This window comes from Lissotriton helveticus, chromosome 6 (genome assembly GCF_964261635.1).
Source record: "Lissotriton helveticus chromosome 6, aLisHel1.1, whole genome shotgun sequence".
Lineage (NCBI taxonomy): Eukaryota > Metazoa > Chordata > Amphibia > Caudata > Salamandridae > Lissotriton > Lissotriton helveticus.
This window is the reverse complement of record NC_136067.1, coordinates 689,679,527-689,694,720: the sequence shown is the minus strand read 5'-3', so window position 1 is coordinate 689,694,720 and position 15,194 is coordinate 689,679,527. Positions and strand designations below refer to the sequence as shown.

General features: G+C 45.3%; 1 protein-coding gene across 2 annotated transcripts in view; it reads left to right on the top strand.

Annotated features, from left to right (window-relative positions):
* CEP162 (centrosomal protein 162) overlaps window positions 1-15,194 on the top strand; it is a 977,479-nt gene that overhangs the window by 462,188 nt on the left and 500,097 nt on the right. For both annotated transcript variants that reach the window (XM_078648156.1, XM_078648158.1), the window contains one exon: window positions 1,020-1,289. In XM_078648156.1, coding sequence (XP_078504282.1) covers window positions 1,020-1,289 — 270 coding nt within the window. The remainder of the gene's footprint in view (window positions 1-1,019; window positions 1,290-15,194) is intronic.

Here is a 15,194-nt window from a genome sequence, read left to right as displayed (position 1 = left end):
ATTTAGTTGTGGCCAAAGCGTCATGCTTCTATCGAAAGAGATTTTTTAATACATTGCAGTGACTAGGGCCCTTAATTTGTTCATCAACATAACTTAATTGTTCAAAAGTCTGGATGGTCGTAATGTAGACTGTTTTTAGCCAGGGTATTTTGGTTTCTGATGTCCCAATTTCTAGGGAGATAATCTTGTGTGTTTCAAATTCATATGAAGCGCTTGTTTGATGTGTTCCAGAACAGATTTTGTGTTTAAGATCAAAGGCAAATTCTGTAGCTTTCTAATTGCATGTTCTTTTTAAGAGAATTGTAAGGCAGCAAAGTAGTCTTTATATGAAGGCATTGTTTGCCTAGGTGGTAATGCATATGCTGTCCCCTACTTTCAGTGCTTCTCTTCTTTTGAATATATACCAATAAATAGGGAAGGAGGGAAAGCAGGACATCTGGGTAAGGCTAGATGATTGGTGGTAATTCAGGTACTGTAAGTCCCCTCGGTTTGCCTTCTTTACAGTACACATCCCGTCATTCCCTTTCCCATACCAATGTAGCCAAGTGATCAGATTTAATCAGGACATAAAAAACCTATAGGAACTCACAATGTTTTTGCTAGCGGCATAGATAGAGAGGTCTGTGCTGTACCATTGAGGGTGAGCAGGGGCTGCCAAGCTACAGTGAGAATTTTGCTGTAAGGTGTGCTTGAGAGGTAAGGGTATCAGTAAGTTAGGAAGCACCAAGAGCATAGAATAAAACCTTCTCAGAGAACAATGAAAGTAGTTTTCCTTCCTTCGCGTTATTGAAGAAAATTCTCAACAGTTTTAAACCCAGGGTACCCTGAACACTCCTAAATAAGTATATCAATAAAATGAAATCAATTGGCAAATCTATTTTTCTTTTGTAAAGTCTCCAAGTACATGGCTTGACTGCTTGGAGACCTTCCATTGTATCCATTTCTAAGCACCCAAAACGTTTTTCTCATGTTTCCTCACAAAAGTTAAAGGATTTACTGTAGTATATTAATTCTTACAGATTAACGTGCCAGTGGATATTACTGAGAACATTCACGGGGATTATTCCTCACTCAACATGATCAGACCTATACAAAAAGAACTTGTCCTACGAAAGGTAATTGAAGATCTAGAGTCTAAATGGAGACAAGAACATCTTCTGCTCGAACATATGAGAAAGGAATTTTCAGAAAAAGAGTTTGATCTGGAGCAGAAGATGAAAGAGATGAAAGAACAACAGGAAAGGGAGTTGATGCTACTTAAGCAGGATAACTATATTCTTCAAACCAAGGTATTTCCCACTTTATCAGCAATTTCCCCCACCCCCAGATTTCAATCACGTTTGTTTTTTTGTGCTTCATTTGGTTATGTTCTATATGGTTTCCTTCACCCAAACAATGTTTTGTTTAAAGCTGTATATCCAAAGTTCTAAAGGTTAATGTTAATAACAATGTGCTTGACTGTGGGAGCGCTGGTAGGGAAAGCAACAGTTCAGTTTATCAAGTTGGCATATCCCTTTCAGATTGATTGTTCTCTTACTACAAGGTTAGCTCTAGTGGGCAATGCTATTTTATTTTGTTTCCTGGAAGCATGCACATAACTTTGATCAATTTGTATGGTTTTAGGTATGCCTCCAGTTTACGATCATGATGTTAAATACAAAGTTCTGAAAAGGCATATTGGGTCAGCAGGGCAGGCTCAGTGTTCTTTTATGCAAGCAGTTGCTTTACCAGATAAACGATTTTCCTAGCGTTGTTCCAAGTCACACAGCTCTCTAATTCTCAGTATGCCCATATAGAGACACAGAGTTAAGGTTGACAGGCAGACATTTACAGTCATAAGGTTACCCAACTTTCTGGGCATAGGGTAGCCCATCAATACAATGAAGACAGAGGTATACAAGGCCTGTTGGTTTGGAAACTGAATAAGATGGAAAATAGCAAAATGAATATTTATAGGCATATTCTATGTAAAGGAAGGAGCTAAGGGCCACTCCCACTATTTTCTCCTATTGCTATATCTGGCAGAAAGCGATACCAGCAGTGGGAAGAGATTATGTTTCTGATTTGATTCAAAAGCTAGGGAAATTTAAACCAGCGAATCAATAAAAGAAGGAAAGACAAGAGGTGCACTTTCATACTAATTATAGCTCCAATTCAACACCTCTCAATGTAGAACACAAAACATGTACAATTTAGTATTGAAGAACACAAATTGTAACATACACTTATTCCCACAAAGCAAAATAGCCCTAGATTAAGGACAGCCGAATACATGGCGGACTTGTTTTGAGGGACTAGAAAACTTAGTTCTCTGACATTGGATTTTTCATGGATTCACATGCTTGAATGATTAACTGTCATCGGGATGAGAGCCACCTGTCACATGCAGGAGCAGTACGTACATCAACAAGTCCTAAAACAAACCAAACAAGTTAGTTAAGTAGCTACTACTGCCTCATTAGAAATATTCCAAACTTCCAGTACAGTGGTGGTGCTCTGTACTCCACTTTCACTCATAGGCCACCATAGAACAGATTTCTACCGCACGTCATGAGTTCAGGGATACTTTGCTCATTCATTCGGACTTGTTCTACAATCTGCCTAATACGCTTCTATTATTTTGACTTAATGCATTACCCCAACGCCTTAGGCAGGTTTTCTTGTGGGACTGTTGTTGTTCTGGTGAGACTTTGTTTTGACCCAGGAAGTTTCAATTATTTTGCTATAGCTGGGATGTCGAAGAAAAAAATTGTTTCCGACATTGTGGGGCTTGTGGCAAAAAATGCATTTACCTTGAAGATTCTCATTACAATTGTATATATTGCTGGCATCTGGACTACAAGATTTGGCAAGAATTTCCCAAAAAGAGTCTACAAGACAGACAAAGCTGAGTTCTTTACAGGCTGAAGAAAGAAGTGCCTTCGTGGCTTCTGCGTTATCTGCCTAAAAAAAGGCACGAACATGGGATCAGTCATGTGATGAGGAATTTTCTGTGGCTTCTGTGTCCTCTGCTTCAAAAGAGGCACAACGATGAGATCAGTCAGGCACAGAAAAGGGCAAAGGTTGTCTTACAGCCGCAGCATAATATAGTTCTTTACCAGTGCAGTGCTATATATATATATATTTGCACTAGATCCATGGTTTACATTTGCGATATTTTGCACGTTCATATAATGCTGCTAATAGTATTTAGATCATTTGTACTGTATATCTATGAAAAAAGTTTCTTTTAAATTGTTGGATAAAATATGCATACTTCTGCATTAATGCAGGTATTAATTGCCATCAATGAATTTATTCATGAATTAGTTTTTTACATTTCTCTGTGGTACACTATTATATTAATCAATGTGACAGGTAAACATTTGTTTTTCCATTAATGGAGCCATGTTCACTTCGTAGTATGTCGTTTGTGTTTATAAGTCACATGGTGTGCACTACAGCATAAAAGAATAAGGCTTGTTTAATTACATTTCACTGTGAGCAAGGGCATCCGCCCGAAACGCGTCAGTCTGCTGCTGCTTTTTGAACTCTGGTGAAATAAAATCTTCCTGCCTTACTTTGAGATTCGCTGGTCTTTGTTCGCCACAAGTTGGAGGTGCTGGATCTTTTACTTGAACTCTCTGTTGTTGTGTAAGCTGCTGCATGTGTTGATCAGTAGCTATATGAGTGGCTATATGGGTTATTGATTGGTTGCCCAAGTATTTGAATGGGAGACTGAGTGTGTGTGTGGGTGGCTGGGAGGTGTGTGACTCTGTGCATAGATGTATGAGCAGTTGATTCACTAGGTGTATGAGTTCAAGAGTGCATGTGGAAATAGCTATATGGGCGGTTGACTGTGTGCATGGGTGTGTTGGTGAGTGAATGGATATCTCAGTGCTACATGTCCAAGTAAGTACATATGTAAAACACAGTGCATGTGAGAGTTGGCATATATAAATGACTATACATGAGAGCCAGTGAATGTGCGAGTGGCTGTATGGATCATTGTGTACTTGTATCAGTGATTGTATAAGAGAGTAAGTATGTGTTAGTATATGTTTGAATAAGTAAGGTGTTGTGTGTATAACTGTATAGTTGAGGAAATGGAAGTGTGATTGATTCTTTGCATGACTGACTAGGTGTGTGAGTAACTCCATGGATGAGTGGCAATGTGTGAGTGTCTGTATAGGTGTATGAGTGCATATGATAGTGTTGTATTGATGACTGACTGTATGTATGAGTGATTCTAAGGGTGAATGAGTGAATGTGTGTGTAGACCTAGGAATCAGTGAGTGCGTATGTAGTAACTGGTATTGGTGTGTCAATGGTTTCAAGAATGGTAGTCTGTATTTAACACTGGGTGTATCAAAGGTTATATTAGAGTGTGAGGAGGTGCATCGTATTATCACATGAATTATATCATCAGTGATGTGATCAGTGATGTCAAATGAGATGTCATCAGTGATGTCATCAGTGATGTCATTTGAGATGTCATCAGTGATGTCATCAGTGATGTCACTGACCATGTCATGAATGATGTAATATGTGACATCATCAGCAGTGGATTGCGGGTGCGCGAAATATAGTTAGTACAACTAACTGTATAGGAGCAATTTCAATGGTTTTTTAAATGCTAATTCCTAACTATATAAGGCCTGAAACCTATTGTTTTTTAAGTGAATTTGCAAGGTTTTTTAAATGCTAATTCCTAACTATATAAGGCCTGAAACCTATGGTTTTTTAAGTGAATTTGCAAGGTGTTTTAAATGCTAATTCCTAACTATATAAGGCTTGAAACCTATAGTTTTTTCAGTGAATTTTGCAAGGTTATTTAAATGCTAATTCCTAACTATATCAGGTGTGAAACCTATATTTTTTTTCAATACATTTCAAAGGTTTTGTAAATGCTAATTCTATTAGCGGATAACGTTTATATATGTTATTATCCTTCTGGGACCACCTGAGCAGCCATTTTGTTTCTCAGGAGAAGTGAGGCACAAGAGAGCACAAAACAAGAGTGGAAAACGCGAAAAGGGGGCAGGGTTGAGACCCCCTAGCCCTTCTCAGGGGGTCCCAGAAGGACCACCAAGTGCAAAAAAATGTTTTTTAAATCGTGGGGTACGCGTACCGTACGCGTACCCCGCGATTTTTTTGAATTTTTTTTGCCCTTGGGGGTCCTGAGAAGGGCTTGTGCCTCAGTTCTCCTGAAAAATAAGATGGTGGCCAACACTTCCTGGTTTGGACAGTTTGGAATGTTGACAGCCGACTGCCAGCCAATCAGAAACTCGCTCGCGCACGTAAGGGTACGCGCACGTACGCGTACCATACGCGTACGGTGCGCGTACGGTGAGCACATATAGATATATAATTTGCTCAAATTCAATTTTCTCAACAACTACTGGAGGGATTTTCACCAAATATAGAAAAGGCACTACTGCATACCTGTCCCTACCATTTTGCCAAGTTTGGCGTAATTCCGTTAAGCCGTTCGGGCTGTAGCCGTGTCTAAAGGTCCCATAGAAAATGCCATTTGAAAAATTTCAAATTCAATTTTCTCTAGAACTACTGGAGGGATTTTCACCAAACATAGCAAAGGCACATCTGCATAACAGGCCCTACCATTTTGCCAAGTTTGGTGTAATTCCATTCAGCCGTTCGGGCTGTAGCCGTGTCTAAAGGTCCCTAAGGAAATGAACATGGGGAAAACACGTTTTGGGACCCCCCTTTTTTCTCGGCCCCCGCTTGACGAATCCCCCCGAAACTTTCAGGGAAGGAGCGGAGCGAGGCAAATTTAAGGAAAATTACAGGCAGATCCCTCAATCGGCGCCAAAGTTATTCCCAATAGAATGTTGAGCGCATATAGATATATAATTTGCTCAAATTTAAATTCTCAACAACTACTGGAGGGATTTTCACCAAATATAGAAAAGGCACTACTGCATACCTGTCCCTACCATTTTGCCAAGTTTGGTGTAATTCCGTTCAGCCGTTCGGGCTGTAGCTGTGTCTAAAGGTCCCAGAGAAAATGCCATTTGAAAAATTTCAAATTCAATTTTCTCAAGAACTACTGGAGGGATTTACACCAAACATACAAAAGGCACTGCTGCATACCAGTCCCTACCATTTTGCCAAATCTGGTGTAATTCCGTTCAGCGGTTCGAGCTGTAGCCTTGTCAGAATGTCCCTATGGAAATTAACATGGGGAAAACATGTTTTGGGATCCCCCCTTTTTTCTCGGCCCCCGCTTGACGAATCCCCCCGAAACTTTCAGGGAAGGAGCGGAGCGAGGCAAATTTAAGGAAAATTACAGGCAGATCCCTCAATCGGCGCCAAAGTTATTCCCAATAGAATGTTGAGCGCATATAGATATATAATTTGCTCAAATTTAAATTCTCAACAACTACTGGAGGGATTTTCACCAAATATAGAAAAGGCACTACTGCATACCTGTCCCTACCATTTTGCCAAGTTTGGTGTAATTCCGTTCAGCCGTTCGGGCTGTAGCTGTGTCTAAAGGTCCCAGAGAAAATGCCATTTGAAAAATTTCAAATTCAATTTTCTCAAGAACTACTGGAGGGATTTACACCAAACATACAAAAGGCACTGCTGCATACCAGTCCCTACCATTTTGCCAAATCTGGTGTAATTCCGTTCAGCGGTTCGAGCTGTAGCCTTGTCAGAATGTCCCTATGGAAATTAACATGGGGAAAACATGTTTTGGGATCCCCCCTTTTTTCTCGGCCCCCGCTTGACGAATCCCCCCGAAACTTTCAGGGAAGGAGCGGAGCGGAGCGAGGCCAATGTAAGGAAAATTACAGGTAGATCACTCAATCGGCGCCAAAGTTATTCCCAATAGAATGTTCGGAATTTCCTATGGTAACTAGGTCCTAACTATATATACTATATATGGCGACCGCCAGTAGGTAATATATATATATATATATATATATATATATATATATATATATATATTCAATGGGGAACCCTTATTCACAGTAAACTCGTGGCTTGGCATAATGCATTTCGGCGTCTTCTGCCTTCCTCAGATGCTGCGCACCACCAGTCCGCAACTTCTCCCCCTTGCATTTTTTATGCGGCTCACCCAATGGCGGGAGATCAGCTAATCCCACTTGATTCTGCGCAGCTGTGATCAATGATGAGACTACAGCTCCCAGCATACACTTTGTAGGTAAATCCACAAGCAGGATGGATGAAACTGCTGATAAGCGCTGAAATTGCCAATTGCAAAGGGGGCCGTGTAGTGGCAGACGCAGTCCGTTAATAATGAATGTGTTCAGAGCTCCCTTGGGTCCCCAACGCCCACAGCCACAATTGCGGAGCAAACCGGGCCGTGGTGAAAGCTACAGTGAGCCGTCACCCCCGTGAAGTCACAGACTGCCTCCTGACAGCAGCCTCTGGCATGGCCCGTTCTTGTGGCGGTCTCTGGGTAATCAATACCTTGATTGTGAAGCAGTTCGGTGCCAGCAAACACCCAGGACTCTTGCATGGGCGGGTCCCTGTATCGTGCCTCTGCTGGCACGAAAATATGACGGGTAAGACTACTCTTCGCAAAGCAATCCAGGGACACAGCGGGGAAATTCAATGGGGAACCCTTTATTCACAGTAAACTCGTGGCTTGGCATAATGCATTTCGGCGTCTTCTGCCTTCCTCAGATGCCGCGCACCACCAGTCCGCAACTTCTCCCCCTTGCATTTTATATGCGGCTCACCCAATGGCGGGAGATCAGCTAATCCCACTTGATTCTGCGCAGCTGTGATCAATGATGAGACTACAGCTCCCAGCATACACTTTGTAGGTAAATCCACAAGCAGGATGGATGAAACTGCTGATAAGCGCTGAAATTGGCGATTGCAAAGGGGGCCGTGTAGTGGCAGATGCAGTCCGTTAATAATGAATGTGTTCAGAGCTCCCTTGGGTCCCCAACGCCCACAGCCACAATTGCGGAGCATACCGGGCCGTGGTGAAAGCTACAGTGAGCCGTCATCCCCGTGAAGTCACAGACTGCCTCCTGACAGCAGCCTCTGGCATGGCCCGTTTTTATATCTATATATATATATTTTTTTTCACACTGTATTTATTTTCAGCACGCATATTACCCTTTCTGAATTGTTCATAATCTTTCCCTAACCACCATGTTTTAGAGTTTTATTTTGTTTTCAAGCACTACTTAATTACTGAAGTTAAGTCTTATATTTTTATTGATGTTAACTTGTATACAATGTTACTAATCTACTTATCTTTTATATCCATGATGTTTTTTTGGTTTCTTTGACAACCATGGAGAGTGATGAAGTATAAAACGACTTACTGCAATGGCGCCTGATGTTGTGAGAAACATTTTCGGAGGTTGGCCTATGATCTAGTAGAGAGGCAAACATATAAACAAAGTCTTAGCAACGATGAAGAAATGAAAATTATGGAAAAAAACAAGTATTTCACCCCAAAAAATAGAAAGCACCAAAAAAAATAATCTTTAACGATGTGGACAGATACAGGGCCAAGGATGTCGCTCCCACTCTGCCCAATAGTCCCACCTCACATACGCCTTTAGATGACCAGAGCTTTGATAAGTTTCTGACCTTGACAAGATGCAAGTTGAAGATCTTATCTCTAAGAACAGATCTGGTTCGCTGACGGATCCCTGCCCAGTGGGATGCAAGAGATTATAGGGGACAATCTGTCGAAAATATTTAAGATCATTTTTAAGACCGGCTGCTTGCCTAAGCTGTGGTAAATCGGATCAATTGTGCCTATCCTGAAGAAACAGATGGCACTCATAATTACAATCCTATATCGCGCCTTCCTTTTCCCGCTAAACTTTTAGAAAGGGCAATGAATAAACAGCTCATGGATTATGTCACTGAACACTGCTGGCTAGATGAGACACAAAAAGGTTTTAGATCTGGCCATAGTACAGAGTCGGCGGCCACGCCCCTTTTTACACCATTCTGCAAACGTGCCTCTTGACACACTGCTGGTGGGGCGATGAGGTCCCCTTGTTTCCTGAGGACTTAAGAAGTAAAGTGGACGTCATCCCTCAAGCAGCAGTGCGCCAGGAGGTGTGTTTGCAGAGTGGTGTAAAAAGGGGCGTAGCCTCTGACCACCTCTCAGCAGTCCTACTGTGTGAGGCTTACTGGAGGTAACAGGAGGGCTAGTTGGCCCCCAGGTACCCTCAAGATGCAAGGGCACTTCATCCCCAAACCAAAAGCACACTAGGAGGCGCGTTTTGCAGAGTGGTGGAGAAAGGGGGCTTGGCCTACTCCCACCTCTCAGGAATCCCACTGTGTGGTGCTTACTGAAGGTAACCGGTAAGCTAGTTGGGCCCTAAGAACGCCTATCAGTGAAGTGGACTTAATACCCCAACCAGCAGCGTGCCAGGAGCGAGTTTGCAAAGTGGTGGACAAAGGGGGCGTGGCCTGGTATTAGAACTCAGCAATCCTGATGTGTGTGACTTACTGGAAGTAATAGGAGGGGTAGTTGGCCCCCCAAGGACGGCCTTGGGTCCAACTACCCCTCCTGTTACCTCCTAACTATAACTCAAGCCCCCACAATGCACTTCTTATGGCCTCACATATTACATCACTCATGAAATGGTCAGTGACAACACTGATGACATCATCCACAGCATCTCTGATGCACCCACTCACACCCGATAGAATCTATCTGAAAGAAACAGGTTAGTGTTATATTCCTTACCTTAGAATATCCTCAGGCGTCAGGCTGGATCCGGAAAGTTTTGCATAGCAGTACTTCTGCGTGTCGGTAGGCGTCGTCTGCGGCTCCGCGTCCATCGTCGGCGTCGGGTTTTCCGGGAAGACGTCATCGGAGCACTTAGACGCCGCCCTCCCGCGCTGACGTCAGTTCTTTTTTCTGAGCCAGCAAGTGCAAATCCAGGAAGAGCAGTACTCTTAGTCATTTTTTGACTAACTTTTTGATCTATTTTGGATCACTTCTCGAGTCGATCCTCGACTCGCGGTGCCGGTAGGAATGCCCGGGTTCAAACCTTGCAAGGATTGTCACCGCTTGATGTTGGTGACCGACCCCCACCGTTAGCGCCTTAACTGTCTTGGGGCCGACCACGATGACAAGTCGTGCCCCGACTGCCGGGCCTTGACCTCGAAGGCTAGGCGGGAGCGGTCCCGTAAGCGTCTCGAGCTCCGGCAGTCGGCCCCGTGCCGGTCGAGGTCACGGTCCAGGAGGAGGTCGAGGGACTGATCGCGGGGCCTCAGTCCGCGCCGCTCGACGGGCTCCAAGTCCTCAGGTAAGTCGAGGCACTCCAAAAAGAAGTCGAAGAAGCGTCATCGCTTTTCTGACTCCCCCCGACGCGGCCGGGGGTTCGGGCGACACCGCCCACGCGGCTCCGCTGGAGCCGCAAGCGCCGCGTCCAGCTCCATACCCGCCAGTCCCTGGGCTGCACGCGATGCCAGAGGAGATTAGTGCTTTCCTCACATTAGCCATGAGGTCATGCTTCCCTGCGTCGGAATCCGCTGAGGCGCCTTCGGGCCCCGCGGGTCTGCCTGGGAGCCTTTGCGAGCCGGAGGCTCAGGCCTCGGGTGCTTCGGCCCCGACGCCGTCGACGACTCCGGTCCCGACGCCGCAGGGCTCCTCAGGATCCAGGCCTGCCTCCGTGACGTCGCCAGTCGACCTTACAACCCCTCCTCTGGCACCGTCATGAAGGGTGTCGCCCCCGACGCCGTCCCCATACGACGTTGTCCCCGGATCCAGCCCCGGTCCGGATCCGGCGCCGCCCAGCGCCGTCTTCGACGCCGATCTGTGAGCCCTTCGCCGACGGCCCGGCTCCATCATTTTTTCCTGACTATCAGGAGATGGATGACGAAAAGAACTGGGAGGGGTCTGTCAATACCGCCTGCCTTTTGGGCCGTTACACCCACTCTCTGTGGGATACGATTGCGAAAGTGCTGCCGCAGTGCCCGGTGGAGGTCCAGGCAAAGCTTACCCAAGCCCTAGCGGAGGGATGGGATGCAGCACGCTATTCAATACGGTGTGGACTTGATACCACGGACTCGCTGGGTAGGGCGATTGCAACGACAGTGGCGGTTCGCCGCCACGCCTGGCTGAGGTCCACCAACTTTTCGGGGGATGTCCAAGCCATCCTTATGGACATGCCTTTCGATGGCCGTCGCCTCTCTGGCGACAAGGCGGACAGTGCGCTGGAGCGTTTCAAGGACTCCAGGGCTATGGCCAAGTCCTTGGGCCTCGGACAACGGCAACTTCCGCCTTTCGTGGCCAAGGAAGGGGCCCCCCATACGTCCAGCAAGCCACAGGCCGCAGAACCAACCTCAACGCGATCGCGGACATGGTAACCGCCTTGGCGGTGCCGGGGGACAACAGCAAGGTCAGTCCACATCCGCCCCCGCAGCATCTGCCTCAAAGTCCTCCTAGTCTGAGTTTTCAGGCCCATTCGACGCCAGTGGGGGGCAGCGTTCGCCATCACCTCCTCCACTGGCGTACCATTACATCGTATGAGTAATCAACAGAGACCACCTGAAAATAAATCAGTAGATATTCCGATGTTGTTGGAATATACTCAGTGTGTTAAAATACCCCTCACACACCAAAAGGGCCCTTGGTGTCATGCTTCATCATCGGGGTCTTCCCGCCCCCGCTGCGGGACGGGGCAGTGCTGCGACAAGCGACTACGCCGGAGCACCTTTTTTTGTGAGTGCTATGTGAGTGAAATGAGGTGAGTGTCAGTGGGGTCAGGAGTGATACGAGTGAGAATAAAAAATACCTGGCCTAGTGTTAGAAAAAACTATTTAATAGGCACTGGCTGGTATCGTTAAAAAGGGTGAGGCGGAGGGCAAGAGCGGGTTACTAGTCTTGCTCTCCTGTGTGGGTCAACATGTTTCGGGGCGACATGCCCCTTCGTCAGGACCGGGTATATAGATGCCCCTGTCACTCACTAATGTGCTCCCACAGATGGAGAGTGTAATGTATTATCAATGTGTATAGATAAACTTTATAGATACACGTGTAAAAGCTAAATCAGAAATTCTGATGATATAAGCCTGAAAGGATAAGAACACAGGTTTTAGAAAGAGCGCGGATCCCAATGCGCTTGACTAATGAGTACCTGTAAGGAAAGAAAATGCAGAAAAAGAAAAAGAAAACACACACTTATAGGCGTTTACATGGCACGCCAGAGGGTCCCTGGGAGGGCCAGGTTGCCAAATATAGTGATCGTGGAAAGGAATAGACACACATGTATACACACACAACATAGTAGAGCACCAGAAACTAGCAGCGGGATGTATATTCATCAAGATACATACTTTTGAAATGAGGAGGCAATGCCCCATGAGCCAAGCTGGGCGAAGGGTACAGAGGGTCCAACTGTGGGAAGGAATGAAGAAAGGGGAAAAAAAGCAGAGATTGTATTGCTAGGACCTAGGGTGGCTACATACACTAAGTTGATCAAAGTAGTGAATTCCAGGTCGGTTCCATCGGCTATGCCGTACTTACTCAACCCCAACACCTCAGTGCTTCCTCCTTCGTCAGTGGCTTCCGTGGTAAGGGTAAGCCTAGGGCGGGGCGGGTCTTTTTATAGTCTGGCTATAACAGGATGATTGAGCACTGATTGTTTAACTTGATTCCAATGCGAGCGTTCGGTCGAGTAGTTATGGCAGGTAACCAGGGTGGCCATTGTTAAGTGTCCGAGGAAGGCTGGGCGGAGGCGCGTTTATTAGATCACTAATAGGGTATGGATGTCCTATTGTAATGTTAGATCGTAGTAGGCAGGTAGTATTGATAGGCAGGTAAAATATACCGTTGTCCGCGCTGATGAGTGTTCCGGCGTCTGAGCCGACACAGCAGCGCATGCGCGGTGAAGCTCTGTCTCGAGTTTTTACTCGGCGCATGCGCGGGGGAGAAGCATTCCTTCGCGCTACTCGGTAATGAAGGTTTTGGCTGCATGGGAGGTTCCCTGGTATTTTTAAAAAAAGGGGGGAGAGAAAGAATAAGCAGCTTTTGTTCATACAGAATAGCTGCAGAACATGGGGAATATATCTGATTTTTAGTCATTGCAAATGTTATACAACACCATGATATCAATGTATATTCACAAATCCTGATTCACATAGACCAGCCTGCAGGTTATTGGGTTGGCTGGAAAGGAAAAGGAAAAGGATTATTGTACTTTGATTAGACACTGTGTTCATGACCAGATTCTGCAAGCAAGGGCTCACATGGTACCTGGGTGGATCATACCCTGAGTTGGGACCAGGGAATGTCGTCGTTCAACCCTGTTAGGTGGGTGCCCAAGCGATAAACCCAACGTTGTTCCTTAGCAAGAAGGTCCTTGTCACTTCCGTAGGCTTCTATGACTGTCCATTTTAGGTCATCCACACTGTGACCCATTATGGCATAGTGGGTGGCCATTCTCGTGGTAGTCTTTTTGCAACGTACGTTGCTGCGATGTTCACCCATCCGTATTTTGACAGGCCTTGTGGTCATGCCTACATATTCTTTCTTACACGGGCAGGTGATCAGATAGACCAAGTTCCGGCTGTTACAGTTAGTAAAGGAACGTTGTTCCCATGTAGACTGGTTGGAAAAAGTAATATTCCGACTTTTCTGCGTGTACTGGCAAGATGCGCATGAGCCACAAGGATGGTGCCCGCCAATAGTTGAAAGTTTTGAGGGTCCCTCGTTTGTGAGTTGTTTTGGTCTTGTGTGGACCAGCAAATCCTTAAGGTTCTTACCTCGCCTGTGTGCAAACATGGGTTTTGGGAAATCTAGTTTCCCGCAATTTAGTATTCTCCAGTGTCTATTCACAATCTTTGTGATTTGGTTCGAATTGGTGTTGTATGTTGTGACACAAATAGGGCGTTGGTCTTGTTCCTTTTCTGCTGTGGGTTCTAATAAGGCATCCCTGTTGTTATTTCGTGCTCTCTTAAAACCCTTATTGACCACCTTACTTGGATAGTTTCTGCTACTGAGCTTCGTTTTCAAGTCAGCTGCTTGGGTCTTAAAGTCTTGAATAGCGCTGCAATTACGCCTAAGGCGGAGGAATTGTCCGTAGGGTAAATTGTCGCGTAGATGTCGTGGGTGGAAACTGCTATATAGCAACAGACTGTTTTTAGCCGTAGGTTTGAAGTGAGTGCATGTTTCCAAATTGCCATTAGAGGGGTAGATATTGAGATCAAGGAAAACTAGGTTCTCCTTAGAGGCTGAGTGGGTGAACTTGAGGAACCGGTCTTGTTGGTTCAGCCAAGTCATAAATTGGACAACAGAGTCTTGATCACCCCTCCAGATGACTAAGACGTCATCTATGTATCTTTTCCATGCGACCACATGGTTCTTGTAAGGGTTCTGGTCGTTCAGGATTCTGGTGGTTTCGAGGTGGTGCACATAGAGCCCAGCTAGGCTCGGCGCACAGGTGCTGCCCATGCTCGTGCCGTGTTTTTGTAGATAGTATGTATTTTCATACATGAAACAAATTTTCTTCAGGGTCATGGAAATGCATTCAAGAACCACCTGTCTCGGGGTGTGGTAAACCCAAGGGGTAGAGAACAGAACTTCCTCAATTATTTCCAAAGTCTCTTGATGGGGGAGACTCGTGTAGAGACTCTCTACATCCAGACCTAAGAGGAGGTCTTGTTCAGGGTCAAAAGATATTTCTTTGACCAACTGTAGGACTGCTTTTGTGTCCTTTAGATAGGTACTCGTCCTTTGCACTATCGGTCTTAGGAAGGCATCGGCAAATTTTGATAAGGGTTCAAGAATTGACTGTATCCCAGATACTATAGGACGTCCCGGAGGATAAGGGGCGTCCTTATGAATCTTGGGAATGGTATAGAAATAAGGAGTTTTGGGATTTTTTTGAATCAGAAAATCACTCTCTTGTTTTGTTAGCCAATCGTGTGCCATTGCTTCTTCAATCATAATGAGGATACAGATCCTAACTTCTTCAGTCGGGTCTTCCCTTAGTATTTGATAATTGCGTCTGTCTTCAAGTAATTTCCTGCACTCTCTATCGTAATTGGTATATGTTTGTATCACCGTAGCCCCGCCTTTGTCGGCTGGCTTAATTACAATAGTTTCATTATTTGCGAGTTCGTGAAGGGCTGTTCTCTCAGATCTGGAGGTGTTGTTAAAGATATCCCCAACGTCCCTGGATAGCTTTTCCAGATCTGCCATGACCGCCTTTTCGAAGGCTAACAGTTCAACT